The 22,931-nt window shown below is 39.7% G+C and overlaps 1 protein-coding gene across 3 annotated transcripts; it reads left to right on the top strand.

Annotated features, from left to right (window-relative positions):
- On the top strand, nucleotides 1-22,931 carry HMGN3 (high mobility group nucleosomal binding domain 3). Of its 3 annotated transcripts, none has more exons than XM_041480398.1 (6): nucleotides 1-212; nucleotides 14,669-14,719; nucleotides 18,797-18,826; nucleotides 19,475-19,522; nucleotides 21,828-21,900; nucleotides 22,449-22,931. In XM_041480398.1, the coding sequence occupies exons 1-6, from the start codon at nucleotides 198-200 to the stop codon at nucleotides 22,460-22,462; spliced, it is 231 nt and encodes a 76-aa protein (XP_041336332.1). In that variant the 5' UTR covers nucleotides 1-197; the 3' UTR covers nucleotides 22,463-22,931. The 3 variants fall into 3 exon arrangements, with proteins under 3 accessions (XP_041336332.1, XP_041336330.1, XP_041336331.1); XM_041480396.1 differs by having other exon boundaries at nucleotides 45-212; nucleotides 21,828-21,941; XM_041480397.1 differs by having other exon boundaries at nucleotides 51-212; nucleotides 21,828-21,941; nucleotides 22,058-22,931.

The following is a 22,931-nucleotide window of genomic DNA, read 5'->3' as shown; positions in this document are numbered from 1 at the left end:
GGGGCGCGGCGCCGCCGGGGGAGCCAATCGGGAGCCGCTGCCGCCGGCGGCGCGGCGGGCACCGGGCGCGGGCACAGCTGCGGGCACCAGCCACGCCGGTGTCGCCGCCGCTGCCGCCGCCACCGCCGGGCGGATCCCGCGCTTCTGCCGGAGCTTCTTTCGGTCGCTTTACTTTGGCGGCCCGGAGCAGGGACATTATGCCGAAGAGAAAGGTGAGGCGCCCCGGGGGTGCGGCGGGTCCTGCCTCCCCGGGTGGGGTCGGGCGGCGGCCGGCGGGTGAAACGTGCGACAGGGGCCGGGGACGTCCGCTGCTCTCCTGCCGCTCTCCCGCCGCCGCTCCGCGCTGGGGTTCGCGGATGGCTCCCGAGCCCGGGCATTTTGCTGCCTGTTGCAAGCCCCCTCACAGCCCGCCCCGCCGCTCCCCGCCGCCTGTTTACTTTCGCGGTGCCGCGCGGGGCGGTGTCGCCCCGCTCCCCGGGGGGTGAAGTCGCTATCACAACTCCAGCCCCCACCTTCCTTCTCCTCCTCCCCCTCCGCCGCCGGGGAGAAGCGCTGCAGCGGCTGCAGCTTCGCCCCTGGCCCCCGCGGGAGGAGTTTCCTGCTCGCAAACTCCGGCGCCGCGGCGGGGAGGAGGCAGCCCCCACCCGGGGCGGCCGGATCCCGCCGCCGCCGCTTCCCGCCGCGCCGGAGCGATGGCTCCGAGTAAAAGGGAGGAGGGGAGAGGCAAGCCATGTTTAAAACAAACTACACCCTTCTCCTCGCCTCCCGCGGCAGACCCGTATGTACCAACTCCGGCGCCCATCCGGGCAGGGTCCCCGGGGGCGGGGGGCGGCGCCTCCCGAGGGAGCGCCCGCGGCCCCGCCGCGCCGGGGGAGCCGTGCGGGGCTGAGAGGCCCCCGCCGCCGTCCGATTCCCGCTCTCCGGGCACCGCGGGGCGGGCAGCCCGCTCCTCGGGAGGGAGCCGGCCGTGAGACCGCCTTCCCCCAGAGACAGAAACTTGGGCGGCCCCTGAGCGGCCGGGCTCGGTGGTGTGGGGGTTTTTCCGCGGCTCCCCGTGCCCGCTGGAAGCGGAGCCGGGGCTGCGCGGCCGCCGGGAGCGCTCCGGCGCTGGCAGAAGGCGGGCTGAGCCTGGAGGGTGGCACCGGGCCCCTCCGCCCCTGCAGGGCCCCGCGGGTGGGCGGCCCGGGCAGGCCCTGCTGCTGGAGATCCGCGGCGGGGACTTGCCGCCCGCCTTGCTAGGCGCTAACAGCGTGTAACGAGAGGCTTGACACTAATACGTGCAATGACAAAAAAATTATAGCTGCAGTCCTTTAATTTTAACTAGGTCAGCCGAGGCAAGGCAATTTGTGATTTTCCCAAATGTCACCTGTGACCTCCTAATGCACCGTTTCTGGGCTGGGGCTGAAATCTGTCTTAATAAAGTTAGAGGTAGATGGTGTCTTGCACCTAACTTGGTGTTTGCTCGTCCTTTGCTTATTCCTTGTGCTAGGTATCAAAATGTCGAATTGTCAAGTATGCTGCTGAATTATTTAATTCGTAGTTGAGGGCCTGGTTCTGGTTCTGAAAATGGATACAACTGTGGGGTTGGTTGGAATAACTGGGCTTGAAGTCAGTGAATGATGGGCCTTTTTTCCACTTGCTCTTCTGTCATTGCACCCTCATGTGCTTCTGTGCTTTTAGTGCTCTTACTTGTCGCCAGGAGAAACTGGAAAATTATCTTGTATCCACAGGACCCCCCAACTTTTCAAACCTTGTGAACTTCTTACCCTGCTTACTTTGCTCTTCTGCATTCTTACACTACAGATGTTTCAGGCTGTCCTAAGAGCAGGGAGAGTTAAAGATTCTCCTGTAGGTTTTTGTGGTCTGTTTTGAAGTGTTTATTAAGGGAAACTACCTTTCAGTAGTAAGTTCATAAGAAAATGTCTCATTTCTAGAAGATTATTTAAAATAAGTAATACAAAGATTGTATGTGGGATGACAGCAGTGGAGATGAGTTTTAACAGCATAGTAAATTTTATTTTGGTTAGCATTGTATTGGTAAAGGTTTACATTTAAAGATTATGTACAAAGTGTAAGTTTTGGGAAGCACTGGTTCCAGGAAAAGTGTGTGATTAATGGCTTTGCTTTTTAAGAAAAGTGTTACTGTAGTATTTTACAATAGTCAGTTTTATTCCAGAATAACATCCGCAGAGTGAGAAGTTGGTGATGCAGCAGTAACTGAATAATTACACCAGCCAATTTTGACATGGAGACAAAACCATCACATACAACTAATAGTCAGTTCTTCTCTTAAAATTTCTAACTTATAAAAAGGCTTCTAACAGGGAAAATTTTGTAAGGAAATAAACATCAAAAGTCAAAATGAGAAATTTTCACTGTTTCAAGGGTAGGTAAATAAATAATATTGCAGAAAGGGCTTAAATCCACCTGTATCTATTTTTGTGTATCTGTAGTTATCTAAGCTGGCTGGTCCTTTTTTGTTTGCTTTTCTTTTCATCTCTAATGTTTCTCATCTCTGTGTAAACTCAAGTCACTTGCTAAGTCCCTGGCCCTATGTTCATTATGAATATTATGAACAGAAAGTGTAAACTGCCTCCCCTTCTCTAGAGGGCTGTGGCATAGGATATCAAGGTATACTCATTGTCTGAGGGTCACAGAGAAAAGGAAGAACATACTCTGTGTTGAGATGGTGTTAAATACTGTGCTAAAGCAAAAAGGGGTTGAACTATGGACTGCTCCTGTCAGGTTTCTGTACCCTTCATCTGTTGTAATAACATGTTGTGGTGTGAACATGGCCTTTCTTAAGAAGAATGGCATGCCAGTGTGGGATAAACCAGAATGCTTGTTGTGGTATTGCTAGAAAGAACGCCTTGAAATGGTTTGGGGTGTTTTGCTTTTCACTTGTCTTTGTGGAATTAGCTCTTGGGTCATACTGACAAACTTCTTGACCTTGAAACAGCCCCAGTAAAAATAGCTCAGTGTTATCCATAAAAGGATAAAGAGCCATTCTGTACCTGATGACAAGGAGAATCATGGTATGGTCACGTACAAGTGCATAAGCAGACATCAAGATGAATGACACTTGTGTCATGAATGTGCATCATGTCTAAGAGACATAATAGGTCAGGTGATTACTTGTCCAGTATTGGATGGGGAGCCTGTCATTTAGTTGGGATTGCACTCCAAAATGACCCAACTTGTTCTTTAACCTGAATATCTGAATCTGTGCAATACTACCTGCATCTCACTTGTTGTTTTGAAAACACTTGGAGTTGAGTCAGATAAGGGGACTAAGTGCAACTTAAGTCATCTCTTTTTTATTAATCATTTCCCATCTTTGAATATTGTTATTGTTTCAGAGAAAATAAAATATTGTTTTCTAATTAGCCATTTCAGTTGGTTATTTGCTGGCCTCTTGTAGTCAGGAATGTAGTTTCTGCAGTACAATTGATGCTGTGAAGATAAACTAGAGACCATACAGGACAGGTTCCTGTTCTGCTATGCAAATTCACTTTCTTTAAAGTCAAGGGTACTTGGTTATATTTACTGCTGAAAAACAAACCCACTGAGTATTTTGCTTGTAATGTTGCTTCTTTAGCAGAAGTCAGAAGGGACCACATTTTTGTCCTACCATAATGCATTTAGTTACATGATCACGTGATTTTTTTGTGAGACCCTTACTGATTATTTTGCCAACCTGGTATCTAATCAATGTGTTTTCTAACCTTTGGGGTTAAATGCATGCTCTTACAGGTACTAACCTAGAGCTGCTAAATTCTCCTTGTGCTTTTTTTGTCTGGACCTAAACCGAGTTCTCTTTATGAAATTCTTCTATGTGTTTAAATTTTTATTTCTGAAGTGTCATGAATATTCAAAGAGAATGTCAACCATATTTATCCACTAATGGGGAAATGAGGCACAGAAATAAATTGCTAAGTTGTTAGAATGGTCTCTTTATCTTGAATTCTCAGGTTAAGATGTTTGTCCTGGCGTTTTTTTTCCACTAATAAGCACATCCTGCACTTTTGAGTGGCACATTTGTTGTTACTTTGCCAAATTTGTCTTCTTGCTTTGCACTGTGTACATAGAAACTGAGGAACTTGGAATAGTAAACAGTTCTCTAAAATTTTGTTGGAGCAACTTGTATGAGATCAAACAATTAAGTAATGAAGCTGAAGTCCTGCTGGTGACAGCTTTTTTTTTGCTTTATCTCTCAATGATCTTGCTCTTGCTCTTTGGTCTGTGGAATGAAGTCTAGGTTTGTGCAAACCATAGTAGCAGCTGAATTTATGTTCATGGTACAGCAGTATGAAGTATACTCAAGTTCTGAGCAGCTCCATTTCACATCCCTTTCCGTGTCTTGATACTTCAGCTGTGATTCGGTCTGTATCAATGTGATATACTATATGTAACATAGTGGACTTTTTTCAAAGGTTCTCTTCATTTTGAAGCTATTTGACAGGAAAGAAGCTCCAGTGATGTTGTGGGGACCTGCATCTTCCCAATAAATTGTTTCAACACTGGGGCTGGAAGCTTTCTTTGTAGTGAAGCCACTTTTTAGTTCATCCTAGAACAAAACACAAGAGAGTCTCTCTTAGCAGTGAGACATAGAAATGAGGGAGGTTCTGTATTTCATGTCACAGTCTGTAGGTGATTATAGAATAGAAGGGAAAAGGGAGTCAGTACCAGATCCAGATGTCTTGGCTACTGCCCTCTCCCCACTCCTATTCTGTCCACTTTTTCTCCAGATTTTTACTTGGACTCACTCTGCCTTCATGCTGACTGCTTTCTTCTTTCTCCCAGTCCATGAGAATTAAAAGCAAAAGTCAGAGATCTGACTTTTTTTTGGCAGGTCACTCCTAGGCCATTCAGTACCTAACTACTGGAAAACAGGCTAAGCAGCAGCAGAAGATGCTCTTCTTTGCATCTGTCACTGACATGCCCCTGACTTTGACAAATTTCTGTCTAAGGTGTTAGCAGAGTCGTCAGGTGGACTTCCACCTTCAGCATGCCTTGCAGGGACAGGTAACATGATTGCTATGCAGAAATGCACTTTAAATTCAAGAAAGACAAACAGAGCACATGTGCCAGAACGTCTTAAAAGGTTGCAGGAGCCTAGTAGTAGAAGGGAGCAGGGTGTTTTGCCACTAACAATTTTAGAAATTTACTGGATTTGTAACTATTGCAGCATTTTAAACCTTGAGGTGTTTAAAAGCAATTGAAAACTGCCTAGTTGGCCTACTTCAAGAAGGCCAACAAAGTCAGTTGACCAGACTGACTCAAAGGATGTGCATCTTTCATAGAAAAATTAAGCAGAAAAGATCAAAAACTTTTATCTGCTTGTGAAATGCTTGGATACAAAGCAATGTAGCAGTGTTCAGTGGCACTAAAGAAAAAACGTGCTTGAGCAATGCTGCTATGGCACATTGCAGTAAATGAAGTTTACAGGGCTATTAAATACATGCAGCAAATATTTTTGATGTTTTATATGAGAGACTCTTTAACTTAGAGCTAATTATCTAATCTTAGCTATTATTGTTGTTATTGTTATTCAGTTATGGAGATTAGAAGGTCATTGACCAAGGATTTAATGATCTAAAACATTTCTGATAAATTTATACCAGTCAGTAAAGATCTGACTCATTTATTAGCAATTGATGGCAATGTATATAAATTTTCTTCTTAGACTACACTAAAATACAGTTGGACTTAATGGGCAACCTAAAAATTCCAAGGTTTTCACTGAATTGTCAATTAAAAATTATTTTTCATGCTTCTTGGGCACATTAAAGCATAGTAGTACAATCTTTGTAAGTCATCAACTCTTTGTAAGTCATCAACTTCAGAATTGACTAGGTGCATGTAATCTTTCTAGATATGGTAGTTCAACACTCAGATATGGGCAATGTTCTTTTGTGTGCTGGAGTATCAGTATTGTTAAGTTTAAAAAATAAAAAAGTCTTGTGTGTAAATGGAATGTAGCTATATATGTAAGTAGAACATACCTATGCATTATTTAGTTTAAGGTTGCTTTTCTTCTGTGCTACCTACTTGGAAAACTTCACTTTCTCTGCTGTTTTAAACCCAAACAGTAGCTGTGTATAGGAATGGTGTGTTCCAAAGTGTATCATTCCTTTAGAGAAGTTGCATGAAGTTGAATTTTGCTTGACAGGATTGTAACATTGTCTTTTGCCTAGAGTGTAAGTAAACCAAATCAAGAGATTTTTCTTGGAAGTTAGCACTTGGTATGATCATCATGGCCACCATCTACTTCCCATTCTTTACCTGCACTGAGCTAGCACTGTGATTTATCCCATGGTCCAGAAGCCAAAAAGGTGCTTCAATAAGCTGGAATGGTCTTTCGTGCCATGACTCTTAAAGCTTGTCTGCTGAACAGGTTTGAACATGATTTGGATTTTTTTTTTTTTTTTTAATTTTGGGTGATTTTACTGATCCAAGTTAGAGATGGTGCACAGTGGCACAATGATTGTGTTGTTACCTATTAGAAAGGGGTAGGCTGGGAATGAGCACCTGGCTGCATGCAGGAAAGAGGTACGGTCTTATACCAATTTTATTGTCAGCAAAATTGGTAGTGTGGGACTTCACTGTTTCGACAGCAGTTCAGCAGATATTTCAAACTGGTATATACAGGCCAGAAGCAAAAATTCCAGATGCCCATTCCTGTCCTTATTCTGGCTTAACCTCTGGGATATCATATTTGTTTGAGGTAGTTTTTGGGCAGACCTGGCTGCTGATCTGGTTTCCCATACCGTGACACAAAGAGTTAAGCTGGAATTGGCAGGAATGATTAGGTGGGGAAGGGCAGAATGCTTCTTAGCAGCAGCCAGGCATTCATCTTTGATTTGATTGTCCCTAACTCAGAGTTTCTAGAGGAGTATTCTTTAATTCATTAGAATAATCAGAGCAACTCAGTGCTCAAATTGTATGCTTGCAGCACCAGAGGGAGGAGGCATCAGGCTTGGTTTTTATTTTGTGGGTTTTTACCCCTTTGGTGTCTTTGGAAGTTACCAGTTTTTGGAGATACAGCTCCTGTCTTCCAATAGTAAAGAGTGGGTGTTCTTGGTAACGGTGAAAGCTGCAAATGAAAAATGCTGTGTTCCCTAAGAATGTTGGACTCTGTCTGCAGAAAAGAATTGTGTATGTTCCCATCACTGCCAGCTTTGTTGGGACTGTTGGTCTGTTTGCTCATCTCACATAGCTTTCTCCATTGACCTAATGCTACGTGAATTAATAGTAGCTTCCATTATTGAAAATAAAGATTTAAGGACATAGCTCTGCAGTGTTTTGCTCCTCTCAAGCAGGGTTGAGATGTGTCAGTGGTCTGTTTGTAGAAGGAAATCATCATTTACCTCTGCTAGGTCATTTCTTCCTTAACCCACCTGTGCCCACTTTGAGACATTTTAGTTTATTCTTCTCTTGAAGCTGCATTTTGGTTGCCTGTGAAGCTCTTCCTTCCGGCTGTTGTAGAGAAATTCTGCTTTTAATCACAGCTGTAGTCATGACTGGGATGTGAGAGATGGGTGTATCTAAGGCTTTGTACCAGTTGTGGTTTTGGTGCCTGCTATCATCATCTCAGAGGTTTGATGTTCTGTAGTACCAGTTAGCTGAAACAACAATAAAAAAGGTCCTGTTTCTAGATTATTATGGTTTTTGTCACTGTAATGTCCTCTGGTGGAAGAGGAATTAAATACCTCTTTTCAGTCCTTCCCAGTATTTTTGTTTATCAGAGGTGGCTATTTTAGGGAATCAGTTGTTATTGAAAGTAATTATCTAAATGTATTTTCTATTTTTAGATAATTTTTTTTTTTTTCAGAAGTACTGTGTGCTAGTTTTACTTTGCAAATCTGATCAGTTCTATTTAAATACAGATTTTGGAACATAATCTTGAAGGTTTTAAAAATTGCCTCTATATGTAGACTTGGATGAGTTCAGCAGCTTCATCTCACTTGCAGAACTGTCATCAGCTTTGAAAGTTGGAGAAGTAATATTAGGGACTGGATTTCATCCATCATTTTTTTTGAATCTGCCTTTTTATTTTACGGTGGCAGTAAAATGGTTAAGCAAATATAGAGACAAGAATCTACTCACTACCTAGCTGAATTTTCACATCTGGTGTTCAGGGGTAGCTGAACAATTTCAAATGCTCAGTGCTCCCTGCTCCCATGGCTGATCTGTATTTTTCAAAATGCAGCTGATTATTTCACTGTCTGAAAAGTGAACTGTATGTCTAATTTTAAATTACAATGACATATATTTTTTTTTTAAGTCTGAGCTCTAAAAACTGCTCTTACTTTTTCACTTTGCCATAGGTAGATGTCATGTTCAAAAACTGACTTCAGGGAAGAGAAGCTTGGAAGGAAAAATAAAAGCCAAACCAGTTGTGAGATTTTGTTTTAAATGCCCTATCAAATATGGAGTCTGTTTTCAAAATGAATTTTGCAAAAATGCAATGCATTTTCAATTATATTTGTCAATCTTTGACCCTCTTTTTCAAAGGAAAAAAATTTCAGTGGGAATAGCAGAAACTCAATGTGCAATGAAGGAATTTCCTCTTCTGGAAAAGCACTTATTGTGTCTGGTTTTGGTTATCTGGAAATACCCCATTTCTAACTTGATTTGCTGTCTTGTCTGGAAGTGCATAAAGCTCACAGAAGTCACCTGTCTTAAGAATTAAGAAATTTAATAAAATGCATTTTCTACACCTATTGATTTGATTTATGGCCAGATTTTTGTATTCATATTTTCTTGTATATTCTTTGAAAATGCATTGCATGTCAACAAGGCACTCTGCTTGGCTTGAATCTTTAAGCAGGAGTGGAAACCTTGATCAGGAAGTGTTTCCCCTGATTTTTCCCAATTAACATGTAATTAGCATATTAATACAAGGGATATTAATGCTTGTCTTTAAATTTAAACCTTTAAGTACCATTCATCTTTTCAGAGTTTTATGATCTTGACATTCTTCCCCAAAGAATTAGAAAATTAGGTATTCTGCTGTTAATGGATGTAAATTCTAAAAATTACATTTTATAATATTGTAATAATTATTAACAAAAATATTAAATATTTAATATTTTTAATATTAATATTAAAATATTATGTACTTAAAGAATAAATACTTAAGTAGCACAGGGGTTTGTGTAGTTGATTTTGTTTGTTTTGAGGGGTTTTTTGTGAAAGACTTATTTACATGAATATACAAGAGAGCTCAACCTCGTTTCTTGGAAGAGAGCAAGACAGATATAATTTTGGATAAGTATTTAAAAAATCCAGCCTGCCACTAAACAATTTTATGCTGTACTTCCCTTGTGGTTCTGGCAGAATTTTATTTTTTTTTAAGTAGCAGCATGCATAGTTTTTTCCTCATGCAGGGTCAGACTTTGGGTAGGAAAAAGAAATTAAGATGTGTCATGTGAAGAGTACCTGATTTCTTAAAGCATTTATTAGGGGAAATTAATTTTACTTGCAAAGCTAATTCACATTGGCTTGGCAGTGAGCACTGAAAACAGATCAAAGAACTAGTTGTAAACAAAGGTTAATGATAAGATGCTGGAGGAGCTAAATGAGGAAACAATAGTTAAAAGGGTATTGCAGGAGTTGGTTGGCGTTAAATTAGTCAACATGTAGTCTTCATTAATCTAAACCAAGAAATAAATAGCATTTTAATTACATTTATGAACTAGCTCAAAATTCAGAGCTGCTCTGAGGATAAATAATTAGAAGATATAGCATGTATGGGGAAACCATTCATGGCATTAAATTTAGTCTAATGCATAGTTAAAAGCAAATGAGGGGTAGAAAAATTTTAGGGAAAGAGTGCAACAAACCCTGAAAAAGACTTCAGACTTGATACATCTGTTCCTCTTGCAACGTGCTGATTTTTTTTTTTCCCAAGCTTTTACCTTATTTTGGTTGGTGAAAAAGATTGTAGGAGGAACGACCAAAAGCATTACATCATGGAAATTGCAGCTGCAGGAGTGAGCCAGGAAATCTATGGGCAAATCCCCTTGCAGGCAGTGTATCAAGATGTGGCTGAACCAAACAGCTTGCAAAGAAGGGAGGAAATGCTATTCAGAATGCTCATGTGCTAGGACAGTTAAGGCTTTCTGCCTTTCTAATTTCTAACTTCTTAATGTGATAGATAGAAGAAAATTTGCATCTGCTTTTTTTTTTTGTTTGTTTGTTTTGTTTTGATGGGGGTATGAAGGGACTAGTTTCTCTCCCGTCAGAGCCAAGGTGTTGAGTTTCTGCTTATAATAAAATCCTTCAGAGAATGAACCATCTATTTAATTTTATACCGACCTTCTACTGACTGCTACTTCTCACCTAATTGTATTCTCATTTTTCAGTCTTTTTAATGTACTTCTTTATAATAAATCCATTCATAGTAGTGCAAACAAAATATTCACCCAGAAGCTGGACATTGCAATTTCAAATGTATATCTTTGGATCATTCAAAAAACATCAGTATCTTCACTGCTTTGGGTTACTGTATTCTCGTTATATACTGCTTATGTTTTAGGGTTTTGGTGTAAAAAAAATTAAGCTTTATGTTTCTTTTGTAGTGCATCTGCACCAAGTAGCCTTGCCTTAAGAACAGTAAAACCAGGAAACTGACCTGTATTTTCTATTAAATGTTTACTTAAAACAGTTGTCTAGTTTTCTCTTTTCAACCTAACAGTTCTGTAATGATGTTGGCATTGCAGATACTGCAGTATTGCTTTGGTGTGTGGAAACACTGGTTCTTATTATGTATACTTCACAGCTGGTGAAAGAGCTGTGTATACAAATAAGCTCAATGTTAATATTCCTTCAGGGGATTTTTACTATTCTCTACCATCTATTAATATTCCTTTGTTTTTTCCAATCCACTCAAAATAATTTTCTGGATTGCTCTTAAAAATAGCTGGGGTAAAAGCAAGTGGAAAAAAAAAAGCCAATCACTGATAGGCAGTCTTATGGTTTGAAAGTTATGCAGCTGTGACAGATCTTGCAAAGCATAGCTGCAGCTTAAGTTGCAATCTTATTGCCAGTATTTAGTGCTAATTGAGATGTGACACAATGTGTGGTCATCTGAACCTAAAACTTGTTTGTAGTTCAAATGTCAGAAGCATATTTAGAGATAGCCAGTCATCTTCTTTCCTTGTGTGTACCTCCACGAAGAAAAAAAAAATCACTGTTGTCTGTGCCCTTATTTGCTTTTTAAATGTTTTGTCTCTTGTAGGCGTCCATACAGTATCACACACAGCAGGCCTATAGGGACTACTTTATAAATATAATAGACATATGATGGAGTACAGCTGAAGAATTACTGAGGCTGGAGTGCTGCCCTTGTCAAGTGGTTCAGTGCTTGTATTGGTCTTGGGTTTTGCCGCACAAAACTTTCAGCGTGGGTATTCCTGCTCCTGACTGGTTTAGGATGTACAGCACAGTATCCAGGGTGCTTTTTAATGTGGCTGGGGTGTCATGTGAAGTATGGCAAGCCATCGCATTAGGTCATGAGGAAAAATGTGCCAAGAGGAGGGGTTACTTAGTACATTTTGTTGCTTTGAAACCAGAGGTTCTTCAGTAGTTTGTCACTAGGACAAAAAATGGGGGCAGGGTTCCTGTGGAAGAGTTAAGGACAAGGCTTTAAGGTTTTGGTGATATCAACATAAAAGTCCTGTGACTCCAGATAGGAGTGCAGACAGTCTCTGCTTGTGGCATGCCAAGTTCTTTGGGAGCTATGCTTGGCTCAAATCCATTTGTGTATAAATCTCTCTTTCCCCCAGTGAGAGGAGAAAGTATTGCAAAAACTGGTATGAAGAACCACATCAGCTGGGACTCATCAGAACTCCTAGAGGGGAAAATAAGCTTCTGTTCCTCTTTTGACAAATACATTGTAGCCATATCTGACATGTGTATTTTTTGGATGTATCTATCAGCTGCAATACATAGAATAGATGGAGTCCGAGGCTGCCTGCAGCTGCCCCGTGCCACTGCATTCTTGTCTGTTGTACTGACTCAATTGTTTGTGCAGCTGTGCAGTAAAATTATTCTGCTGGAGCAGGGAAGACTATATATTTATAATTTGTCTATATGTTATAATATTTATGCATTTGTTTAGGCAGCAGGCTCTTTTTCAGCTGGATCAATTACCTTACTCATGACATGGCCTCCCACGCAGCTCTGCCAGCGTAGTGGGGAGCCAGAGCTGGGAGGATGAGCCCAGCCACCAAAGGCCTGGACCTGCAGTGATTGCAGAGAGGAGGGAACGGGTTGGAAATGGAAATGAGAGCATGTCAGAACCCCTTACTGCTTATTCACACCTCTGAAATTGCAATTATTCTCCATGGAGAAAAGTTATGTGGCCTTCAGAGTTGCTGTTGGAATTTTTAACCTGGGAGGGCTGGGAGAGCCCAGTGCTGGGCTCATTAATTATCTGACTTAATTGAAATATGTTATGTAATATATCACAGTAGTTAGTATACAGAGGTTGTGGTTGCATTAAGAATATTTTAATATGATTTTTTCCCCCTATGGTTAGCCTCATGAGCAGTTTTTTTAATCTGTTGTCTAGCAGTAGTATTGGCATCTAAAATCAGATTGCCCTATCTATCAGAAATGCGGGAGAATCCTCTTTCATAAGTGTTAAAGAGAATGGGGTAAATTCCTGTGTGTTAACTGTGCAGTATTGCAGGTGTAGAGTTAGCTCTTGTGCAATTCCTGCAAGGCTATTGGCAAGTGGCAGTGCCATTTTGGGATTATTTAGCCCTCTCTCAAAGCTCTAGTATTCCTAAAAGTGAAGCAGAGTAAAACAGCCTGATTGTGGAGTGTCAGTCAACTTTGTTTAGCTTATGAAGAGTTTTTTAGCTTGGCTTCCAAAGGAAATGGATCATGCCATCTTTCTGTCCCTACCCCTGTAAATCTAAAGTCTCCTTACCACTGCTGGGAAAGGATTATAAAATCTCAGAGAACTCCATATAAGTAGGTTCTGCCCAGGACAGGAAGGATGCTATTTGAGTTCCCTCGTGGGGAAAGGGTGCAGCACGAGTTTGTTAGAATTGAGAAAATTCGTATGGGAGAAACATCTTAGGAACTCATGGACAACAGAAAAGCTATACCCAGAGCATATCCTGTATTGTGAGTCGAAGAGGAAAGTTGTAGAACACAAGACTTGGTTACTGACAGGAATAATGGAATAGCTTGTTTTTGTTTTCTTTCTGACTTCTGATGCTCCCAGCATCACAACATGAAGCTACAATAACTCCTCGGTAACCAAACTGAAAGACTTTTAGAAATGCAAACCTGAAACGATCTGCAGGTGACTGGTGAGGCTGCAGTTGCATAGGGAACAGAGAGGCTCCATTTTGGATGCCTGCCTGTTGCTATTCTGAGTTGCTCTACGCTGTGCGATGCTGCTTAACTTCCTGCTGTTTTCAAGCTACTTACATGATCAGTCCTCGGCTTTTTTTTTAAAGCAGCTGCTCTTGTGGCATGCTTCCTTTCTGTCGGGAGAGTGCACAGTAACAAAGCCACGTTTTATTCCCTGGTGGGGGGATGTCTTTCTCTAAGTATGTTAGAGCCCAGTGCCAGGAGAAGGCACTGGTCAACTGCTGCAAACGAGCCGGTCATTTTCTCTTCTCCAAACCACAGCTCTCTCACTCCAAGACATCTTGTGTCAAAATCTGTGAGGAAGTTTGAATTAAAATTGAAATGGAAAGAAAAGGGAAAAGATAACTAGCCTGCTTCCTTACTGATTGTAAAACAAAACAACCACCAAATTGCCTTCTCTGCTGTCTGTAAAGTGCCTTTTTGAAATATGCCATTCTTGTAGTTCTCCTCTAACTGCTGCTGCTTGCTCTTTATCCAAGTATTGCTTGCTCCTACCTAGAAACACAAATGTTTGCAAAATGTGAAGTTAGACATCTTGAGTTATAAACAAAAGAGAAGCTTGATTTTTACATGCCCTGCCTTAATTTAGCCAACCTTTTTCTAGTACCTATGCAAGATTAGTTTTACAACGTTCAAGTTGATACTTTGTTATTGAGAAGATGCATGTTTGTCCCAAGCTTTCCTGTCAATATCTCAGTATTTTACTGATTTATGCTCTTCTGATGGAGGAGGTGAGATATGATGTAAGGATACTTTTAAAACTTCCATATGAGTGAGGCTGAGAGGAAAAAGGAGTAAAGGAGGTAAAGAAATAAATAATTTCAGTAATGCTGTGGTTTTTCGGTTCATCTCACTGCATCTCATAACAGGTTAAATTCACGTTTGGGAAAAAAATGTGTTAAATTTCTTGGGGATTTCAAAAGCCATCATAGAGCAAACCTCAGATTTCCATTTCCTACTGTTGTGCTACCAACAGCTGATGAGATGGAGCTTCCACTGGAGCCTGTGCATGCTTTAGTTAATGGGCTATGGGAACTCTTAGGGGTGGTAAGTGGTATGATATGTATGTACCTGGTGCTCAGTCCTCAGTTGGTTTTGGTAAAGAGACTGGTTTGAGTACAATGCTGTTTGTACGTACAAAAGCAGATTTGTCAGGTTGCTTTAAGTTGTTGCAGATGAAAGAGCAGTCAGTCTTCACCATAATCTTTGTTTTGCTGTTGTCTGCCTGCTTTTAAGTTTGTAATAAAAACACTGATTTAATATTTTGTTTCAGTCTCCAGAGGGTGCTGAAGGCAAGGATGCAGCAAAAGTAACTAAACAAGAGGCAAGTATATATATATATTTAATTTGTTTTGGCATGTAATTATTTAATTGGAGATTTGCAGTCACTTATATAAGAAGATTATTAATTTCTCTGTCACTTCTGGTGAGCTGTTTTCAGTGGGAATAAAGACAGTAAACCACATTTGTAACCTATCTGGCTTGATTTTGTCTTTGTGTACTGAGGATTTATACAACTTAGTAGTACACCAAATAAATTTGAGAAAGTTTTAGGGCTTTCATAGACAAACTCTGGTGGCTCTTGTGGTGGTAGTGTAGTATGTTACTGCCTGGAACTGTTGTCTGTCTCTAGTGGATTGGCAGAAGAGGGTTAATGCACACACCCCAGCCAGTCTACTTCAAAACTATTCTTAGCTTAAGTGACTGATGGGAGGGTGTCTTGAATTAAGGTACTAGACTCTAAACTGGAGCAGCTGACACATTTGTGTTTTCTTTGACTGAATTTGTTTAAAGGACACAGTACATTCTGTTAGAGAAGACAGCTGGTGATATCTTGGTATCTACAACAGCATTTGCTAGTTTGTTTGTCATAGCCCTTAATGTGAACTTAAAAAACAGGTAGAGAATGATGAGAACTTGTTTTCTTAGGTTGCCTTCTTTTGTGGCAGACAAACCAGGACCTTGAGAAGAATGGGAGAATATTTAATTGCTCTATTTGTAAATCTTGGAACATATTTGATCAGGAAAGTAGCAAGTAAACAAATGGCATGCACTATAGTTTACTTGCATGTAAAAAGCACTTTTTCATAAGGTTCCCCAAGGGTCATAAAGAAACTGGCTAGTATTGAAGATCTTTCTAAGAATTTCTGACATATAAACTTATGAGAAGAGAATGGAGGAGTGAAAGTTAATTTTCACAAAGGAGGAGATTATCAGTAGAGTATTGGATTCTTGGGGGGGGGGGCTTTTGCTGCTGAATGTATTTGTTAATGATCTGTAGGAGAAAAGGTACTAAAGAATTTACAAAGTTTGCTGAAGTTTACAAAAATTGTCAGAGTAGTCAGAAGTGAAAGAGGCTGAGAAGGCGTCAAATGTCATTGACAAATAACCGAGTGATAAAATATCAAAAGAAATTCAATATGGAGAAATGCAAATTAATACACAGGGAGGGGAAACCCAGTGGTGGTCACGAAGCTGTTAATCAGGGGAGAGATTGTAAAATCACAGTGAATAGTTACTAGAAAATGTCAGTAGTTCTAAACAGAAAGTAACTAGAACATAGGAAAAAATGCCAGAGGACAGAGTAAGCATCAGTGTATCACAAGATTTTTTTGCTCTCAGATAAGGGAGTACTAAATGAAGCTCTCCTGATAGAGGCCATGATAGAATTAAAAGGATACCAAGTACAGTGGGACAAACAGAGGATCTACAGCAGCTTTAAAAAAGGGAAAACAACCCAAACTAAAAAACCAAGCAACACCGTTTTTCTAGGATTCTTCATCTTTTATAGAATGGAGTTGTGACAAAACAATTAGTAACAAAAAGAAAGGCAGTTAGGGAATTACTCTTCATGAAAGCTGTAAATAAGAGTAATCTAATGGAAGTAAGAGGCAAGAAGTTATAAGGAGGGACAGCAGAGGGTAAAGATTTTGCTTTTTGTTTTCCACATGGTGATAATCCCATTATGGAACTCATTGACGTGGGATGTTATGGAAACTGAAAGCGTAAATGAGTACTGTGTTATTAAACAGATTTGTCTAGAAAATAACCCTTGGGGACTATTTAAACACATGATGTGTATATGATATCCAGGTTGGAAAGTTGGCAACTTCAGATTGCCAGAAACTGTTGCAGTGGGAGAGTGCCCAGAGTTTTTCTGTCTGCTCCTTTTCATAGACCCCTTCCATAGATGATTGCTAGCGGGCCAGTGTCAAACAGCCTCTTGGGTGAGCTGCTAATTTCTGGGTTAGCACAGCTGTTTGGAGGGGACAGAGGTTCCCAAAGCACATGAAAATGTGACCTTTGCTGACTTGGCTCTAGTTCCCTCCTTAAAATCAGATAACATAAAAATACATACAAACCCCAAATAAGAATTAAAATTATTTAGCTGTCAAGCATTTTTGAAGGCCTCACAGTTTATGCTGACTTTCTTATGGCAAACAAGTTATGGAACAGGAGGTAGGGGAGAGAATTATAACTTATCTAAATCAACATATTATCCTTTAAAAAGTAGATGCTAGCAAAACATTTCAGTTCCTAAATGTTAAAGAGGTAGAAATAATTGTTTAAGAAAGCAGATTTGTAAAATCTGAGTTAGAGGTTCTTTGATTACCTCACCAGCTGAAATGTTTTTTTTATACTGTTGTAAAATAATGGTAGGCTGCTTCTTAAGTGGTTGATATGCTAAATTGCCAAGAAAAGAGAGGTTTACCTTTTTGCTGTTAATAATGCATAAATATTTCATAGCTGAAAATATCTTTAGGTATTTTTTGATTTCTATTTTGCTGGATGCAGACTTAAACTATTCACTGCTGCTTTCCACGAAGAATTCTTGAATGGCTCCAATGAACACAAATTACAGCATTCTTCAGATATTAACAAGAGCTTTTTCCTGTTGCAGGATGTACCGAGCCATGGTTTTTTTTTTAGCTCAACTTAAATGCTTAATATGTAATTAGAAGTATTTTTCATTCTCTTTTTGAGCTGAGTTATGTTGGATATTTGTTGCAGTTTGGTTGTCCCTTTATTTTGGCCACAGGTGTAATTCTAGTTCTATGAGTAGACCAGACTTCAGCTCAGTTTATTTACCATGCTCTGTAACTGGGTGAATCTGTTTTAATTAATAAAAAACATTGTGAACAAACTAACAAGCTAACAAGTAGTTTAAGACTTCAGTAATAAATTTATGACAAAAAGCAGGATGAAATAAAATCTAATAGGGGAAAGTATGTTGAAGTGATAAAGAAAGCTGGAGAGAAGCAGAATCTCTGGCTCAAGTCTTTCCTTTTGAGATTTGTGTTTAAATAGAAGAAATAATTTCTCTCTCTCATCCTGCAGCTGTCTTTGTGCACCTGGACTCTCTGAGCAAGTGTGTGGAGAACTGAGGAAGTGGAAGGACTTAGTTTCATGTTTTGAAATTTTAGCACTCTGATGTCCTCTAGAGAAGGATGTTAACTTTATTCAGCTGTTAATCAGATGGGATTTGTGCCCACCATTACAAGTAACATTTGCTAGATTCTAAAAACATCATGCTAAGTCTGTATGAAAAAGGTTCAGTCCTTTGCACAGGTAGTCAAGCTTGCTGGATTTGTGAACCTTTCATAGACCAGGAAGGGACTCAGAAGTAGTTGTGTGTGTGTGTAAATACCTCACACATACACACAGGGGTGTGTGTATGTGTGAGGTATTTAATTTTGTGGAGCTTTTGATGCCTTAGAATTTTGGCTTTTATATTTTTCATATATTTGTAATCCTGCAATTCTTTAGTGTATAGCCCTAAACTCCGTATAGGGTGTTAGCTGCTACTTTCCCATTTTGGTCAGACAAAACAATTCCTCTCCAGGCGTGGAAATCAAGGACACCTCACTGTCTCAGGCACAGAGAAATGTAAACAAAAGTGTGTTGGGAAGGAGCAAACTTGGAGTAAATGACTTCATTACCTGAAGCTGTAATTGGAAGATTAATCCCCAATATGCAAATGGACCAGACCTACAAAAGTATGAAAGCCCCTGACCTGTCATCTATTTTGGGTGTAGCCCCTGGCAGAGGATTTGTTTGCCCGAAATGTACCTGAAGGCCTTTGATAAATATAACAGCTTTTTACTCCCTTAATTTTGTCTGACTTCTGTTTTTAGGTAGTCCCAAGGAAGCGTCAGTTTAGGTGGTATAATTCCTGTACAACATTTATTTCTAACTTTCACATCACTCTGTCCCTTTAAAATTTTGAGTGTCCAAGGTGAGGGAGATGTGAATTGTGTTCGGCCATAGACACATATTTTGGTAGATGCATATTTTATGCTGTCCTGTGGAATGCTGATACTATGTTGCTTTGGATACTTTTTCCCCATAAGCCTGTAAAAATGATGTTCTTTTTTTCTTTTTTTTTTTTTTTTTCCTGTAGCCCACAAGACGATCAGCAAGACTGTCAGCTGTAAGTATGTATAGTACCTCCTGGTATATCCTTTTCGAAGAACATATGGTTTCTCAGACCAAACAAGTTTTTTACATTTTGCTTGATTCAATTTTTGTTCTTATCAAGGGGTATTTAAGAATTCTAGCAATGAAGTTATCTTTGTTTTTTTGGTTTCAGGTTTTCAGGTTGTTCTGACAAAAGATATATTTCCCCACTTGAGTGCAAAACTGTCTGTTAGGTGCAGTATTGACTTTATTTCATTTTGCAGGCTGATGTTAGTTGTGAAAATGCAGCTACTTCTCTGGAAAGGAGAAGGTGCTGTGTTTCAAGGACTTCATTTGATGCCACTGCTAGTACTTGGTTTTAGTTCCTCTTCTCTGTTAGAATATAGCTGATGGGGGTTTTTTAACAGGTACTTCTGATCTCTGTGTTTTACCCAGAGAGTGACCCCCAAATTACTTTCAGTTCTAGATGAGTGAACTAATGCAAACAGGTGTGTACAGAGATGAGTGCATTTGTGCAGTATGGTTTTTCAGACTTTTTCTAGATGCATACTATTGAGCAGGAAGTAAGGGAAGATGTAGGGTTGGGGGGGAAGCAGGGTGTGGAGGAGGCTGGCTTCTGGTGGTGTGTCTAACATGTTGTGCAACTAAAAATGTTTTATAGAAACCTGCTCCACCAAAACCTGAACCCAAACCAAGGAAAACAACAAAGGTAAATACTCTTTCTGATTAGTTACCATCGTTTTAGCCAATAGTAAGCAAGTACACTCCTTCTTTATGTTGCAAACAGTTCAATTCACAGCTTTTTTTTTTTTTTGAGGCATGGGCTTTCCTGCCCTCTCTGCAGCTCCCTGCCCCCCCTCCCTGGAAAAAAACCGCAAATTAGATCATTCTTTGCTTTCTGTTCCACCCCTTCCTGGCCTCATTACTGGCCCAAAGAAAATGTCTTGCCTGTTTGATATGCAGACCATGTTAGTTTGTAGTGAATTGCTGGTTTAAGAAGAATTTTTACCTTTACTACACCTGTCCTGAAAAGTACAGGCTTGGTTGAGTAAACTCTTCCTGAGACCCAGCAATTTCTACAAAAGCATTTGAGATTACTCTGTATCATTCTGTTTCCTTGTCTAGAGGTGCAGTACTTCATTTTGTACTGAGAAACTCTTATCTGTTCTTGAAGCCTGGCTGCTGCTGAGAATGCACAATTATAATTAAAGGTGAAATTAAATATATTTAAATTGAATGGTTTGGGTTTTCTGGGCCAGTTACAGTCAAATTAAAATCTTATTAGTGTTTGAAATACCTTTTCAGGATTTTTGCATATAAATCATGTACTGTAGAAACTGTAGATTTATTTGTGCCTAAGGGAATGTTGAATAATAGCAATTGCTTTATTGGGGGAAAAAAGCTCCCATGCTGGACACTGAGTCTAGCGCTCCTCACAATTCCATTTTTTTCAAGTCCTTTTATTGTCATCTCAGTTGGGCAGGATAAAAAGTCCTCATGTGAAATAAAACTCTGACTTTAAACATTGTGTGATTTATCATATAAAATTACCAGTAAAGTCTTGCCGAGTCCATCCTGCTCCCCTCTTAAAAAGAGTGTTAATAAAGAAGGGAATGTGATAGGTTCTGTAGCTTCACATACCTGTGGGATGAGCTCGGTGTCATGGACCCAGTCTAAGTTGTGTGAGAGGCATTTGAAGCTTATTTTGGGTGACTCAAATCCTTTATGATATTACTGTAAGTAACTTTTTAATACAATAGTCTTTTTTTTTCCAAACCCTAACTAGATCATATTTTAAGGAGTATAGTAATCGTGGTCTCTTCAACAGAAAACAGCAAGTGTGTACTCTGAACTTGCTATTAAACAAGGAAAGATGGTGCAGATTTGAGATAATTTTTATTGTTAAAAGCTCGCATGCTATGAATTTGCTAAGTCAATTCCTTAGTTTGTTCTTTCATAGGTGAAGAGTTATAACTATGCTCATACCAACTGTAAGCTCCCAAATTAAGCTGCTGTGTAACATTGAAGCTGAGGGATGGAAGGAGTAATTCAGGTTGCCCTGGAACTGGGATTACTGCTCTCTCCTCACTGTCCCACTCCTGCATGGGCATCAGTGGGGAAGGGTAGTAAATGAAGAAAGGCAGACATTAGGTGTTCAAAGCTACTATTGCCATCTGCATGGAGAATCTGGAGCAAATGATTGCATGAAAGATATCCAGTGTTTATCAGAACTACTTTAAATACTAAAGTAAAATAGTAAATTCAATACCATTTAAATTTTATCCCATTGCACTTTAAATACTTAACCTATGCCTCTGCTAACCTTTAGATCACAAACATAAATAAGTTCATAAAGAAAGGAGTTATAAAAAATAGTAGACTTCAACATAGAAATTAAGAACAAATCTCAAAATGAAATTGTGGCTGTTAGAATAGTTCCTTTTGATAAATTCTTTGCTTTGTGTTGCTGCAGGACTTTTATCCATTTGTCTCCCTAGTGTGTTGGATGGTTCTTTCATTGACATGGAATGACCATCACAGATGTTATCAAAGTAACAAAAGGACAGCCAACAAAAAAGCTTAATTTTTAAAATCTAACTTAATATTTTATATTAATTGAAAGTGTAGTGCTGTAGTTACACAAACAGTGTGGTGTTGGTGTTTGGCTGAATAAGCTTTCAATATACTGTAATTGGGTTTGTTCACACAGATATCCTGTATATACCTCATAGGACAGCTCTACCAAAGTAGTCTGGCAGGATTTTGTGTCCCTGAAAAAATTATCAGAAAAACTAAAGAAGCAGACACCACTGTTTTCTAGAAATGTTGAGTCTTTATGTAACTTATGTGGGTTTACAGTTTCCAGGTAGCCTTTAGATGGTTTTCTGTTTCAGTCCAGCACATGAAGCTTGCCAAGACTTGCTGTTTAGTTCATGTGAAAGTTGTTTTGATAAAGATGCAGGGTTCTGGCTACTCATACAATGTCTATGGCCATGTTTTTAATCTTCTGTCAGAAGGAACCTGGAACAAAGGCCAGCAAAGGTGCTAAAGGGAAGAAGGATGAAAAGCAAGAAGCTGCAAAGGAAGGTACTACACCATCTGAAAATGGTGAAAATAAAGCTGAAGAGGTACTTTCCACACATACCTCCTGCTGATTGAATCAGTGTTTTTTAATTATTCAGCCTTTCAGACATTGTTAGCATGTTCATAATGTTTCTTTTTATTGCCCATAATGTTATTGCAGATTCTCATCTCGCTCAACTGTTAGTGTTTCAACATCCAGAGGTGCCCCACCCAGCACACTGTCAGTAAAAGGGCAGATTGAAACAGTGAAAGTTAAGGGTGCGGTAGAGCATTCAGCATGTGTGCAGTGAATAGGAACAGGTGGTAGTGTGGTGCTTTTCAGTGTGAACGATGGAAGCTGACAGGTAAGGCTTGTATTGCTTTTGAAAAGCTGGGACCCTTGAGCTGAGAGAAGTGTGTGACTGTAACTGTTCCGGCTGCATAGATATCCTATGGACACAGGTTTGGAGCTGTTGCAAGTAAGACATCCAAGGAGTAAGGATAGCTTGGGTATTTAGGTACCTAATAGCATTTCACTATAGTAATTTAGTTTCTTTCTTTCTTCTCCACAGGCTCAGAAAACTGAATCTGTAGGTGACAAGAATGAATGAAATACCATGAAAATTTTGGGTTGATTTTATGTACCTCTTGGACAACTTTTAAAAGATATTTTTATCAAGTATTTTGTAAATGCTAATTTTTTTAGGACTATGATAGTTGACATATTAAACTGTATATGAACATTTCCCTTCTCATAACAGTGCTTTTAGAAATTCCCATTGTTGCCAAGTCATATAAATATCAACTTAATATTGCAAGGTATGTGTAAAATTGGATCAGCATTCCATACACTTGCTTTAAGAAATAATGTCTTGTGCATATGGTGATGTTTTTACTGTGTGTATTGGAATTTTTCATGCAGTTTTTCTAGAGCAATAATCAGTGGTGCTTTTGTACTTAGGTTTTATGTGATTTTAATGAAACATGGATAGATGTGGCCACCTGCTGACTATTTTGGGTTCTTTTAATGGATTAAAATAAAAGGTCTCCTTGCC

The sequence above is a fragment of the Pyrgilauda ruficollis genome, unplaced genomic scaffold (genome assembly GCF_017590135.1).
Source record: "Pyrgilauda ruficollis isolate IOZ18807 unplaced genomic scaffold, ASM1759013v1 scaffold51, whole genome shotgun sequence".
NCBI lineage: Eukaryota > Metazoa > Chordata > Aves > Passeriformes > Passeridae > Pyrgilauda > Pyrgilauda ruficollis.
The sequence above is the reverse complement of the archived record's forward strand: the minus strand, read 5'-3'. Positions and strand labels throughout refer to the sequence as shown.